This window comes from Pan troglodytes, chromosome 1 (genome assembly GCF_028858775.2).
Source record: "Pan troglodytes isolate AG18354 chromosome 1, NHGRI_mPanTro3-v2.0_pri, whole genome shotgun sequence".
In the NCBI taxonomy this organism is placed as follows: Eukaryota; Metazoa; Chordata; class Mammalia; order Primates; family Hominidae; genus Pan; species Pan troglodytes.
The window spans coordinates 22,114,570-22,130,520 of NC_072398.2; the positions used below are offsets into that span (position 1 = coordinate 22,114,570).

At 35.7% G+C, this 15,951-nt stretch overlaps 1 protein-coding gene across 31 annotated transcripts in view; it reads left to right on the forward strand.

Moving 5' to 3' along the window:
* The window catches only part of CDC42BPA (CDC42 binding protein kinase alpha), a 329,589-nt gene that overhangs the window by 142,102 nt on the left and 171,536 nt on the right, over positions 1-15,951 (forward strand). For all 31 annotated transcript variants that reach the window (XR_010150112.1, XM_016939982.4, XM_016940026.4 and 28 more), the window contains one exon: positions 15,841-15,934. Coding sequence is in view for 30 of the 31 variants with exons in the window: in XM_016939982.4 (XP_016795471.1) it covers positions 15,841-15,934 (94 nt within the window). In the remaining variant the exon portion in view is untranslated. The remainder of the gene's footprint in view (positions 1-15,840; positions 15,935-15,951) is intronic.

The window sequence follows — 15,951 nt, forward strand, 5'->3', positions numbered from 1 at the left end:
TGACAGTATAGTTACTGTTATTTTGACATTGTTGTGTTTATAACGTGAAATGAAACAGAATGATTATGGAGTATTCTAATTTTATCCCTTATGTTAAGAATCAGAATTCTTGGTGTAGAAGAAAGGAGATGCTGATGTAATCTGGAAGAGATCATTAAAAACCCTAATGTCGTGAATTTGAATTGAAGGTATCATTGTGGGCTGGGCATGGTGGCTCACACCTGTAATATTAGCACTTTGAGAGGCCAAGGCGGGCAGATCACTTAAGATCAGGAATTCGAGACCAGCCTGGCCAACATGGTGAAACCCTGTCTCTACTACAGATACAAAAATTAGCCCGGTATGGTATCACACGCCTGTAATCCCAGCTACTCAAGGAGCTGAGGCCCAAGAATTGCATGAACCTGGGAGGCGGAGGTTGCAGTGAGCCAAGATCGCACCACTGCACTTTATGTCAGTATGAACTTCTGCAATATTTCATACACACACCCGGTACACCATACATACAGCTCTGTGTGGTGAAAATAACTAGAAACAGTGACCAGCACGTAGCAGTGAGCATCCCTATTGACAGATTATCGTCCTCACATACGATTTCCTACTGCAGGGAAAACAGGCTACTTGGAGAAATTGCTGACTCAAGATCTAGATAGGAAGTGTACAAGATGAGCCCTGTATGTCTTGTCATGCCAAATAGCAAATAAGCTTTCAAAGACTTTTAGGGTCATGTTTGAAGGATACAGGAGTCAAATTGGAAAGGTTACTAGTGGCGTAAGATGGGAAAATTTCAAATTTAATAGGGATAATAATAGAAAGAAATAGAAACTCATCAGAGGTGCCTGTATTAATGAGTTTTAATGAGTGCATAATGCACCTGTACCAGCCTCAGTGCCTTGGAGATGAACTGAAAATATGAACAGTACGTGTAATGAATGATTACTTGGTAGTTTATCATATGCTGTGTTAAAGTATAGGATACTACCCATTATCCAGTTATTTATTTATATATATATATATATTTAAATTAGACTTCAAGTTTGCAGAGGCATAGACTATGACTTTTTTTCTATTGTACTCAGTGGATATATTTTATGATGTCTCTCTGGAGGTTTTCTTCATCTAGACCTGCAGCCTTGTGGTTTCAAGGGCTTCTTTCTGGGTGTTGGTTAATAGGTTGCTGCAACACAGCACTACCATTGTCAAGTCATATTTTAGGAACAGTTGCTGTTATATCTGGAATTTAGACCATGAATTCTATATAAGTTCCAAAAGGGGTTATATCAGTCATTATTGCATGGAATGTACACGAAAATATATTTCCTGATAATCAAATTATTTATCTAGTTATTTATTCCTTTCATCTTCACTGTGTTCCATAATGAATTTAGATAATTAGAAATAAGAATGCATGCAATAAATCAATGGCAGAATATAAAAAGGAATAAAGAATCACAAAATGGAAATTATATTTTAAAATGAAGACCCCAAACCAAGGAGAAATAATGAACAGAAGTCGAGTCATATGCTTGAGGCACACCAGCTTTCTGTTGTGTAGAATCTCTCCCTGAGGGCAAGCAGGTTACATGAAACTTAGTGAAACTTAGTGGAATATACGTGCTTTCCTATCTTTGTTTTAAATCTTAAATACTGGATTGAATAGATTCTTAGGATGGAATGTATTTTTAAAGTAATTTTTCTTTACCCTAGTCCAAAAAACTAAAACGAAAAACCAGTTAACTTATTTATGGTTTTCTTCATAACTCTTTTTATCTCATGTAGTTTCATAGTCAAGATTTTTGATTACAGCTTTTATTAACCTCATCTCTTTAATGTTGATAATATTTTATATAATGTGGTTGAGTAAAGTGTACCGATATAGGAAATAGAGCAATCCTATTTTAATAGAATTTGTTGGGGGGGAAATACCACATAATTCATATCTAGAGAGTTTTTCATCTGTTATCCCATAAGAATTTCATGAAGGATTGGTATGTGCTTTGCCTATACCAGAGCTTTGCGCTGATTTCATCTCTTTCAGCTTAGATTTGTGGGTATGATTTGGCAGTTATCCTCTTGGAATGTGTAAAATCATTACTTTTACAATGAGATAGAAATATTTTGAGGCCTAAAGCTTACTCAAAATTCTCTTCAGTCTCTTACAGGCCTGAGTCACATTTCAAAATTGGAATTTTTCATATTGCTAATGGAGGAACTATTTTTATAGTATTGTGAAACTATTAAAGAATAGGTAATGTTATATGGATGCTCTTCGACTTACAGTGGGCTATGTTCCAGTAAGCCCATCATAAAGTTGAAGAATCATAATTTGAACCATTGTAAGTTAGGGACCATCTATAGTTAAAAATATAGTTAAAAACTGTTACACTAGAGTATAGGTGAACTCAGGATGTGCACAATTAGGAATTTTTAAATATAAATATAGTTACTATATTACAGTTCAGTTGGTATTTCAGTAACTACAAGGAATTTGGGGCAACTACAGAGTTTTAGAGGAAACCTTCCAGTTAGACCACTCCAAGTTCTGACACCAATTGGAAGTTCGAGGGGTTCCCAAAACCACCTCTTAGTTTTGATAATTTGCAAGACTCACAGAACTCACTGAATGCTGTTATACTTAACAGTTGTATTTTATTACATGGAATACCGATTTTATTACATGGATACCGATTTAAATCAGCCAGAGGAAGAAGTATTAATATATAGGGTAGAGTTAAAAAAAAAATACCACATGTGGAGCTTACATCATTCTTTCTTGGTGGAATTAGGACAGCCCAGCATACATATATGATAGTGCTTACCGAGTATTGCCAACCAGGGAAGCCCACCTAAGCCTTTGGTTTTTATAGTTTTTTTAGGGTGGCCTCAATTACTTACTGCCTGTGTGACTGTCTTTAGTCTCCAGCCCTTCCCAAATGTTGGGCTGATACCTTTAGTCTCCAGTCCTTTCCAGAGGCAAAACATAGTATGACTCAAATAAATTACATGTATCATAAATTACATTGGTAGATTGTCTAGTAGTCAAAGACACACCTATCAGTTGTGCTATTCCAGGAGCCTAGCGATCATCTTCCAGTAGCTGAGGATAAAAGCCAGACCTCTCTTTGGGCAAGATTAGGCCTTCACTATACAGATAATTCCATGGTCTTTAGGCAAGCTTTCCTATGATATTTGGACATCTTCATTTAGTGTAATGTTCATATGGCAGATACAGCAATAGTATCGGTTTGAATGTATCTGTCATTTGGAGAAGCCAATGCAGGGTAATTGAACGAAACTTCTGGTCTATCCTATAAAGCCATTATATACGTTTTCATATTTTTGTACTAATGTAATTACTTGTTTCCTCCTTTTATCTGTCACTATTTGTACTTGTACAGAACTATTTAGCATAGAAGTTACTTGATAGGTAGCTAAATGTAGTTATTCCTCAGGCTGGCCATTTGATTAGATCCTGAGGAGCCTTTAACTGAATCTCCCAGTGAGTATTCCTGAGATCAGATGCTATTGGCTATACTGTAGTTTTGGAAGGTTTTTCTTTTAGTGATATATTATTTATCTACATACAAGTATTTGTTAAAGAGAGTTAGTGTAAAGACATGTTAATATATAACAGGATAATGAGAAGCATAAAATAATTCTATAAATTTGCTCAAGATGATTTTTTTTTAGCTTAGAAAACCTTATTTTGAAATAAGTTTGGAATCACAGGAAATTGCAAAGGTAGTGCAGAAAGGTCCCATGTACCTTTCGCCCAGTTTCCCCCAACTATACTATCTATCCTACTCATGGTAGGACTTCTTCCTTCCGTCACAGTGGGCAGTGGTTTAATCTGCATTTTATTGCCCCGTTACTCCCTGCTTTTCTCTTCTTTTTCTCATTTGCTGAATTTGAATGTTTATTTTCATAATTACACATAATTTGAATTTCATAGTAGTCTTTCTTTGAATTACATTTTAAATGTGGTATGTGGGTTGTTTTACTTGTTCTCCTTGTTGATTGTATCTGGATGGTTTTTGGAAAGATGCAGAGAAAGATTAGGATTTGTATAACCACCATTATTTTGCAGTACCTGGAATTATAGAATCATTAGTTTTTTATTCCCATAATTCTTAAATAATAGCTTCACTACCCGGTGGAAAAGATTAGTTTGAGAAAAGTTTACTGACAGAATTTTTTGAATAACTGTTTTCTCAAATGTAAGATGAACCCCAAATTAATGTTCCATAAAGAATTCTAATTTCTGACTGACAGAAAGGCTGTTGGTGATGTAATTTTACCAGTGTGGACTTTCTTTTATTACTGATGTAATATTTCTTTGACAAAATTAAGAGACAATTTCAAAAAGCAGTTTCATTTTAATATAATGCAGTATGCTGTTTTTATGAGTATAAAAAAGGAGGAGTAGGAAAATTAGAAAATAAAAGTATTGTTTTAGAAGAGTCCACTACCCTAACTTATATAAATGATAAAAAGGAACCAAATGGGAGATATTAATGTGATGTTACTGGGAAGAGAAATGCCTGTCTTAAATTAGTGGTTGTCAGGGACCAATCCCCTGTGCAATATTTTGATTAGTGGTGTCTGGGTTGGGGCCAAGGTACATGCAATTAAAATAACCCTCTATAGTTGAATTCAGTGTCCAGCCAGAATTGAAACTATATAGATTAACTAATGTCGTATCCGCATTTCGGTCTTATGGGGGTAATATTTGTAATAATCATGCTTTTGGTACTGATGTTCTAGTGAAGTTAAAAAAAAAAATCACCCATAGAATGTTGCCCTTTCAATGTAATCGTTGTTTTAGAATGCTTTTTTTTGAGACAGGATCTTGCTCTGTCACCCAGGCTAGAGTGTAGTGGCATCATCACGGCTCACTACAGCTTTAACCTCCTGGGCACAGGTGATCCTCTGACCTCAGCCTCTAGGGTAGCTGGGACCACTAGCGCAGGCGTGGACCACTATTCTTGGCTAATTTTTGTAGTTTTTGTAGCGATGAGGTTGCTCACGCTGGTCATAAACTCCTGGACTCAAGTGTTCCACTGGCCTTGCCTCCCAAAGTTCTGGGATTATAGGCGTGAGCCATTGTGCCCAGCATAGAATGCTTTTAAAGTTTTTTAAAACTATTATTTTAAAACTAAAATCATAAAACTTTTAACCCAAATCTTACTTACTTTTGTTTAGGGACAAGGAAAATTATTCATTTTAGAAACTTTAATTAGTGTACATGTTTTGACTAATATTCAAATTATGGAAAACTTGAATAATGTTTTTACAGTAATAGATATTTCATCTCTTCCAAACATTTCTCAGTTTTCATGAATTATCAAAGTTGAAAATAATGTTTTACCTGAACTTTCCTTTCACTCCTTTTATTGACAATTCTTAGTATCTGGTTGTCTGGCTGCCACGTTATTTGCAAGATGTCACTGACTCAGAGTGGTTTTGAATGCCAGATGTTATTTTGCTGCTTCTTCCAGAAAATGGAATTTGTTGGGCTACTGTTCCACTTAACAATTGCTGTGTAACACATTATGTTCTCCAGAAGCAGGCACTGAGACAGAATGTGTCATGCAGGGTATTTATTAGGGGTTAACACCTGTAGAAGGGAATTGGAGAAAGCAGGTTTGGGTGGAGGAGAAGTCAGATTACACTGAGGCCAAAGCTTCAGTCAGCCCTACTAGGAGTTCTGAAGCGTCTGTGGTCAACTGAATTGTTGCTAGTTTAGTAGAAATGGCATGGTCTTTCTTATTTCCTTATCAGTCATTCAACGCATATGAAGTTCTCCAAGAAACACAGGCAGTTGTTTAAAGAGGCTCTCTGTAACTTTGAAGGAACCTGGCAGTGGGGAGCTATCTGTTGACATCTGGGGCAAAGCTCATCATTGAGGGAGAAGATAATATATCTCTGTCCACCATACACCCTGAAACACTATAGTGACTAATATAAAACAACAACAATTTTTTTTTCTTTTTTTTTTTTGCTCATGAGTCTGAAATTTGGGCAGGACTAGGCAGTACCTAATTGTATCTTCTCTATGCAGCATGAGTTGCAGTAGCTCACCTGTGGTTGGAAGAATCACTGTCAAGATGGCTCACACACATAGCTAGCCAATTGGTGCTGCCCATCAGTTGGGAGTTCAGCCAGAGCTGTGGGCATGGGGTTTTTGTTCTTCCCATGTGGGCTGCTTGACTTTCTTAACAACATGATAAGTATGTTCCAAGAACAAGTGTCTCTAGAGAACAAAGCAGAATTGCATGACATTTTAATGACCTAGCCTTGGATGTCATAGCCAGCCTAAGTTCTATCATACTGTATTGATTGAGACAGTCACAAGAGTCCATCCAGGTTCAAGCTGAAGGGACAATCTTCTTGATGGGTGAGTGGCAAGGTTCTAGATGAAAATGTGGAGTGAGAGATATTATTGAGGCCATGTTTGAAAAATATGGTTTTCTGTATTCATAAAACTTAAAAGTTCAGGGTGCCTTAATTAGAAATAGGATTGGCTATGTCTTTTAGAAAATTCAAATTAATAATGGTGCAAATGTATGAGGAGGGCTAGTGACTGAATGAGGTCCTTCTGGGCTAAGGCCGTCACAGAAGCAACTAAAAATCTGAGCATAGCACAAAGACCATTATCCTAAAGGCACTAAAGAGTGAACAGAAGCGGGGAGAACCTGATTGGGAATACATCCTCAAAGAAGATGGAGGTATATGAAATGACATCTCATGTTTTGCAGCTCTCAGCCTGGGGCTGGGTGAAAATGGCATGGTGTACATTGTGGCATGGGAGAAGATAACAAGAAGATAAGTAGAAGAACTCTGGTCTCTATGGCCTGTGAAAGCTGAATTTGGGGAAACTATGTTTGTTAGAGAGGGGATCCAAAATCTGTCTACTGACAGCTCGCATGACCCCTAAGTGATAGCTTCACTCAGAGCTGCTCAGCTAAAGACAAAAGATAAGAAACTTCTTCCCAAGAAACAGTTTGCAGTTTAAATGTGTTTAATCAGCTGATTAAAAAAAGAAAGAAAAAAATGCTAACTGGAGAAAAATTAAAGAATCCAGAGTTTCAGAAATTTAGCATTTATTATGTTCAGGGAACATTCAGAATTACCCAATGTATAAAGAAAAAGGAGTACGTAACTCCTTTACAAGAGAAAAGAGTATCCCTGAAATGACCCAGATGTAGAAATTATTAATAGCAGACTAGGATTTTTAAGTGGCTGTTACAACTATTCTCAGTAAAGGAAAATAAAATGTGTTCACAATATATGAAAAGATAGGAAATCTCAGCACAGAACTAGAAACAAATCAAATGGAAATTCTAGAAATGAAAAATACAAAATCTGAAATGAAAATTTTCACTGCAAAAAATTAACAGCCTAGTGGAGATGACAAAGTAAAGACTTGAAGTTAAATAAGCCAGAAGTTATTGAAGGTAACAGAGAGGAAAAGATTAAAATAATAGTAGTCCAAGGACCTGTTAGAAAATATCTCAAGGTTTTATGTACATGTACTTTGAGATCAAGAAGGAGAGGAAAGAGAATGGGCCAGAAAAAATACCTGAAGAAATAATGGCCTCAAATTTGATGAAAGGTATAATTTTATGTATTTGAGATGCTCAAGAAACACCAGGGGGCCGAGTGCAGTGGCTCACGCCTGTAATCCTAGCACTTTGGGAGGCCGAGGCGGATGGATCAAGAGGTCAGGAGATCGAGACCATCCTGGCTAACACGGTGAAACCCCTTCTCTACTAAAAATACAAAAAAAATTAGCCGGACGTGGTGGCAGGCGCCTGTAGTCCCAGCTACTCGGGAGGCTGAGGCAGGAGAATGGCGTGAACCCAGGAGGCGGAGCTTGCAGCGAGCGGAGATCGCACCATTGCACTCCAGCCTGGGCGACAGAGCGAGACTCTGCCTCAAAAAAAAAAAAAGAAACACCAGGGAAGATAAATATGAAAAAGGCCATGTCAAGGTTCATTACAGTGAAACTATTGAAATCCAAAGACAGAGAGCAAATTTTGGAAGCAGCAAGGAAAAAATGACAAGTTACATTTGGGGGAACTAGAATTCCATTAAGAGATGAATTCTCATTAGAAAATAAAGAAGCTAAAAGAGAGACTTAACCAAGAATTCTATATATCCAGTGAAAATATCCTTCAAAAATAAATGTGATAAGATATTTTTAAGTAAAAGAAGAACAAAACAAGAGGCCAGGGGTGATGGCTCATGCCTTTAATCCCTGCACTTTGGGACACTGAGGCAGGCGGATCACTTGAGGTTAGGAGTTTGAGACCAGCCTGACTAACATGGTGAAACCCTGCCTCTACTAAAAATACAAAATTAGCCAGGCTTAGTGGCGGGCACCTGTAATCCCAGCTACTCAGGAGGCTGAGGGCAGGAGCATTGCTTGAACCCAGGAGGTGGAGGTTTCAGTGAGCCAAGATCATGCCACTGCACTTGAGCCTGGGTGACAGAGTGAGACTCCGTCTAAAAAAAAAAAAGAACAGAAGAATTTATTGCCAGAAGACCTGCGCTGTAAGACATGCTAAAGGAAGTTCTTTAGGCTGCAGGGAAATGATACTACATGAAAGCTTGGATCTGCAGAAAGGAATCCAAGGCACTTAAAATTGTAAATGTCTAGATATACATTCTAGACTATAAATTTTTTATTCTTACTAATTTCTTCACAAACCATATGACTGCTTAAAGCAAAAATTATAACATTGTCTTGAACTCATCAGAGATTTGAGGTCATAGGGCAACCAACTAACCTGAAATCTAAGAAATGACAGGTACCTCCAAGGAAAAGATCATTGAGGTACAAAGGAGAGCAGAGAGCTGCATATTAAGAAAGGGCAGCATTAGGGGAATGGAAATTATGCTTCTGGGAAAAGAGGAACCAGGAAAGGAAACTGAGAAGCATTAATTTTAGTTGGGAGAAAAAATAGAGAAGAAAGTTGTATAGTTGGGAGAATAACCAGCAGTGTCAGATGTCATAGAGAAGTCATTACAGGATTCAAACTAAAGAGATGCTACTGGATTTGGCAGTGAAAAGGTCATTTGTCATCTTAAAGAGTATTTTCTGCATAATGAATAGGGAAAGGGAAAGCCAAAAAAAAACTTTTGGACAACTTCTTTTCAGCACTCAAATTCCTTTTAAGAATTGATCATACATTTCAGTGGTAATGTAAGGACGAGGACTTGCATTTTCTTGGAGCAGGTATAATCATAGGTAACTTTATACTTATGACCTTCATTATTTAAAAAGATTTTACCAAATATGGAATGCAAAACATTTTCTAGGAGGCCTCTAGTTTTTATTCTTATGTAGTATTGTAAGATGCCAAAATCTTAGCTGAGTGATCAAATTATTTGTACAGAGAATAGGTAGATGTTTATCTACCTACTTTTCTTTGATCCTACTTCTTCAAGATGTTGGAACCTTTTGGGTTTGTGGGTACTGTCAATTAAGTGTAACCTTCTTTCTATTCAGGTGACACTAGAGAGCTCTTGCTATTCCTCCTCTCTTGAGCCCCCCTCCCCCAAGTTTGAATGAAGTATCTATGCTTGTTTTACTGCCTATTGAGAACATCCTTATGAAGTAATTAAGAGCCTTCTTTACTCAGTTGATAGATGTTGGTCAGCAGAGGCATTGAGGCACCCCCACTCCCGCCCCTAGTGAGCACTAATGGGAATTGGAATGTGTGGCTTCTCCTCACTTTGTTTACACTTTAGAGTACAAAAAGAACCAGGGTGGTCCTTGTATAAGTTCAGCTTAGTTCACATAATACTTTGCCCCAAACATTTTTCTTATGACTACTATAAATTTAGATTTAAATGAAAATAATAGGTAAGTCTGAAGGAAAAAGGAAACCACAGAAGGCCAAGCTATAGTCTTGGTCAAATGTTTTCTTTTGCTCGAGGTGATAAAGTATGTGAATTTATGTAAGTTTTACGCCTTACTTTCACCTGGTAATTTAGTGAAATATTCAGGCCAGCTAGATGGAAAAGCCATTTTCTCTTTTACCCTATGAATCCTTCAAATTCTGCCTCATACCAGCATTATCTATTATATTGCCTCACCCCCAAAACAAAAATAAAACTTAAATATTTTCAAACACAACAGATGACTAGGGAGAAGAAATAGCCCACCCTCCTGAGGCCTCGTTATTTCGAAGGTTAGGAGAGTTTCCGTCTGCCCAAATAGTGACCATTTTAAGAACAGAGACTTCAGCCATGGAATAAAATGAGTAAGGATGTGGAGTGAGTCAGTAGGCTACATACTTTATTAAATGTGTAATTGTACTCATTGTTGGATAAACAGAGACCAATTAATATTGTCATTTTAACATCATGGTGCTTATCTGTGATACTGATAACCATTAACTGTTTGGACTAAAATATATTGCGGACTGCAGATGATCTTAGTGGCTTAGTGAAAACATTTTCATATTCTTTGATTAAATGATTCAGACATTTACACATGTATTTTTGGTTTTTAATTAATTTTAATCAAATAATACTTAATACAGTAAAGAAAAAACTAATACAAAAAAAGGTTATATTGAAAAGTAGTCTCTCCAGCATACCTCTTATGCCTGCTCCCTAGTGGCAGCTGTATTCAATTCTATTTTTTAAAAGTTATTTAGCCCCATATCTCTAATGTCCTGATATGTTGATGTTTCTAGATTTGCGAATTTTGGACAGTTTGTAAAGACTTCTATTGCCTGCCTTCTATGCTAGTGGAGGATTTAGCTGTTTGTATTCCTCTTTCTAGTTTTCCTCCCTGCATTCTCTCACTATACTTTTATCACTATTTTTGATCTTCTTGGTAGATAATGGTTGCATTTTTGAGACTTTGTAAATATTGTTTATTGCTGAGCCAAGAAATACACTGTAATTTTTTCCTTTCTTATCTAACTATTTTTCCTATAATTAATAATAGGCTCAAATTTGTTTTCAGTTGTTTGTCAGTACTCTTAAAATTTCCTTTTATGTGTACCAAATGCCTAACAGTACATTTTCAAGTATTCAAGTACATCAAATCATGTATCAAGTCAATTTAGTTCCTTTCTCCCAACCTTGTAGGCAGTTATAATTCAGCTTCCTTGGCTCTGCATTATTTATCATATGTATGTTCTCCATCTTTGAAAATTGTGTTGACACCCATCATCTTCCATTGTCTTTTCTTACATTCACTTGTGGGTTTCTACCTTTTAATTCTTGTATTGTCATTTTACTGTAGCTCTGGAGGGAGCAGAGATAAACATGTTTACTCCCATAAATATTTTTGGGGTGATGAGGGAATAAGAAGGATTTCTGTTTTCTACTTTTATGTACTCCTATAGTGCATAGTATTGCATTTAATTCAGTGCTGTTGCATGCTGTAAATGTTTAATTAATGCTTATTGAATTGTTTTACTTTGTCAGTTGTTACATTCTTATCCCAACCCTCACTCTACCCCCAACACGCTTATGGGATCCTGAAATTTTATTTCCTAAAACCTGTCTTTCTCTCAGCTGCTAATATATAACATAAGATTATTTATACAAGAAGACTATGTATTGATTTGGAAGAAAATGTGAAGTGATAAGAGTAATGTTGAGCCCTTTGCATTTTAGTGATTTATTGAGAGTTTACTGAATGTTTTGAAACTAGGATCTGGTTTCCAGAGTCTGAATTTTTAAAAATTTAGTTAGGGGTGTGTGTGTGTGCATTTGTGTGTGCGTGCATGTGTGTGTGCGCTCATGCGCACGCACTTGAAAAGAGATAGGAGTCTTGCTCTCACCTAGGCTGAAGTGCAGTGGCATGATCATGGCTCACAACAGCTTTGAACTCCTGGGCTCAAGTGATCCTTCCACCTCAGCCTCCTGAGTAGCCTCCTGAGTAGCTGGGACCACAGGCATGCACCACAATGCCTAAGATTTAATATTTTTTTTTATAGAGACAGAGTCTCACTATGTTGCCTATAGATGAGATATGTAAGTTCTCTGTGGAAAATAATTCATAACTGAAGAATATAAAAGAAGACATAGGTTTAGTGTATATACAGATGGGAAGTGTCATATTGCAAAGATGTCAGTTCTCTTCAGATTAATCTATAAAATCATGATTCCCATAAAAATTTCAATATGTATTATAGAACATATTAAGCTAATTGCAGCATTGATCTAGAAGAGTAATGGCAATTAAAAATGCTCTGCCGATAGGAAGCTCATTATTTTATAATTAAGACACTGTGGTATTGGTGCAGGTAGAGGCATATGGATAGGGTGGCCATTCATCTTGGCTTGTGTGGGAGAGTTCCAGTTTATGCCTGTTATCATGGCAATTATTAATAGGCTCCCTTTCACTGTAAAGATTGTCAACTGAAAAAAAATAGAGTAATACAGTAATATTTTTGCTCTTCTTGAGAGTCCTGAAACAAACCCACTAAATTTATGACCTATGTGGTATTAGATAATAGTGGTGAAAGGATATCATTCAGTAAATGGTGCTGGGGTAGAAAGAAATGTAACTGCCCTTTATCTCACACTACACACAAAAATTAATCCCCGGCAGATTTAAAAACTGGAAAAGCATAACTTTAAAACTTACACAAGAGAAAATTAGGACACCATCCTTATGATGTCTGGGAAGACAGAAATCATAGTATAAATTATAAGACTACATTAGTATTTTATATATATATATATATATATTTTACAAATAAGAAGGACATTAAAAACAATGGAAAAACAAGCCCACATGCAGGGAGAAGGGATTTGTAACACATAATGAAGAACTAAGTTCGAGTAAATAGAATCCCTGAAGATTAAACAAAAAACAGTGCACACACAATTTTTAAAACGGCAAGGGATATTAACGGGCATTTTATAGAAGAGGAATGTAAAATGACCAATGATACCAGTGATAATATGAAAAAGATTCTCAACTGTATTCGTAATCATGCTAGCAAAGTTGAAGATGTCCATATCTTTCATCTCAGAAATTTCACTTCTACATCTATAGTCTGGAGAAGCATTCAAATATGAGTACTAGAAGACATTTATTAAAATATTCATCCAGCATTCTGTGTTTTAACAAAATAAAAATGGGCAACAATCGAAATTCCGTTATCAGGAGAATTGATAAATTTTGATATGTATATAATTAAAATTAATTAAAATTAATGAATTAAAACAATATGTTCCAAAATAGATGTTTTAGAAACATATATACACACACATATATATGTTTGGAAACATACATATATGTTTGGAAACACACACACACACACATGTTTGGAAACACACACACATATATGTTTGGAAACACATGTTTGGAAACATATACACACATATTTATGTTTGGAAACACACACATATATGTTTGGAAACATGTTTGGAAACATGCACGCACATATATGTTTGGAAACATACACATGTTTGGAAACATGTTTGGAAACACACGTTTGGAAACACACACACGTTTGGAAACATATATATGTTTGGAAACACACACATATGTTTGGAAACATACACACACATACACACACATATATATGTTTGGAAACATACACACACACACACACATATATATATATTTATTTATTTTATTTTATTTTTTTCTTTTGGAGACAGTTTCTCATTCCATCACCCAGGCTGGAGTGTAGTGACACAGTCACGGCTCACTGCAGCCTTGACCTCCCAGGCTCAGGTGATCTTCTCACTTCCGCCTCTCAAATAGCTGGGATCGCAAGCATGTGCCATCCTGCCCAGCTAATTTTTCATTTTTATTTTTTGTAGAGAAAGGGTCTCACTGTGTTGCACAGGCTGTTCTTAAACTCCTGGGCTCAAGTAATCCTCCCTCCTCGGCCTCCTTTGGCCTCCCAAAGTGCTGGGATTATAGGCATGAACTATCACACCCAGCTGATGAAGCATAATATTTGAATAAACCAAGTTGCAAAAGGCAATGCACAGTTTGGTGTCATTTATAAAGACATTTTTAAAAGTACATAGTTTTGTGATATTGTATATAGGCATAATAGTATAAAATATGCATGGATACAGTAAACACCAAATTTAGGATAGTAGCTGTGTCTGGGTAGTGGAGGGAGAGGATGAGATCAGGAATGGTAATAGAATACTTATGTTTTTCAGTACTATCTGTAATGTCTTGTTAATTTTTAGTATTTTCTATTTTATTAATTTATATAGTATTATGAATAAAATATATTCACATAATATGCTTTATGTATATGTATATAGTTTATACTTACTGTCTATAAAATAAGCAAAGATATTATTGATGCATATAAATCCTGTCTTTGCAGTTCCTTTAATCTCCTTTACAATCTAAGAAGTACTATACCAGTAGAAGTAATTCGTAGTGACTGTATAGCTTAATTTTTAAGATAAAGAATAAAATATTTTTTCCTCATCTAAAAATGATCTTAGTAATTGCTAAGCTTCCTTCCAGAACTAAACTGTACTTCTTTGATGTTTCCCCTACAGCAGATCTTTTTCAACAGGTTAGAATACAGTCAAATGTTGAGGATTATAAAGCTAATACCCTATACAGATTGTTGTTTTCAATCACCCTGTCTCTCTTTAGCAACCATCTGTCATCTACAATAGGGGTTTGAAAACTTTTTCTATAAACAGCCTGAGAGTAAATATGTTAGGCTTTGTAGGCCATGTGGTCTGTGTCACAACTACTCACTTTGCCTTTGTAGTGTGAAAGCAGACATAGGCAATACCTAAATGAATGGGCATGGCTGTGTTTCAATAAAACTTTATTTACAAAAACAGGCAGCAAACCAGATTTGGCCGTGGGCCATAATTTACTAACTTGTGATATACAACACACTCAGAGAAATTGCTTCAGTAATCAAAGTAATACTGTTATAATATTTTACCCTTATTATGGGTGGTAAAACTGAAGCATAGAGATCTTAAATGGCATTATTCAGGTTAAAGTAGCCCTCCCATATTCCTGTAATTTACATGGCAATGTAATTTTTTAAAAAATATATAGGTTCTCCAGAGATTCTTTTTCTCCCTCTAAAAGTAGAGTGAGTTGGGTGGGTATAATCTCTTAGTTATTCACAATTACAACCTTTACTATGATTAGAAACTTAATATTGTTAAGTCCTTGAGAATCTTCTTTACAGAACCATTTTATATATGATTATTTTTCTAAGGTTTGCATTCACATGCAAAAACAAATACAAAAGCTGGTATATGATATAGTTTAGATTTGGATATCTTACACACCATTGACTTAACATCCAAAGACAATGAAAGCTTTAAATAATATAGACAATCTATTAGGCAGTTGTTTTAGTTCTTCTGTAAAATCAACTTTATGAAGCAATTTCTTTGTGTTGTCATGACCTGCAGTAATTGAGACTTTATCTATCTGCAGTTATCTTAAGGTCTAGAAAGTATATTTTTCCCTGTCCAGTTTCATGGGCTAGAGGATAGTATTTTTTGTGGTTATCAGGTAATGTTGACTCTTCTGTATGCAGAAAGTAGGTCTACCATAGTCACATTGGAATCTGTGTAAATCAAAAGGAAAGATAGTGAGATTAATTTAACCAGAATGAAAATTACCACACTACTTTTTATCTCTAGAAGAATACTGAAATTACATGTGTTTGAGAAAGTTTTAATATGAATCAGAACCAGGATTTGAATTAATAAAGTAATTAAATAGATTTTCTTAGAATATTACTTTTAAAATAAGTTGAGATTTTTTTCTGACAAAAAGAATATCTTACCAAACAATGAGTTGTTTATTTTTCCACTAAAAATTGAATTTATTTATTTTTTCAGAGACATTAAACCTGACAATATACTGATGGATATGAATGGACATATTCGGTTAGCAGATTTTGGTTCTTGTCTGAAGCTGATGGAAGATGGAACGGTAAATAAAGATAAATC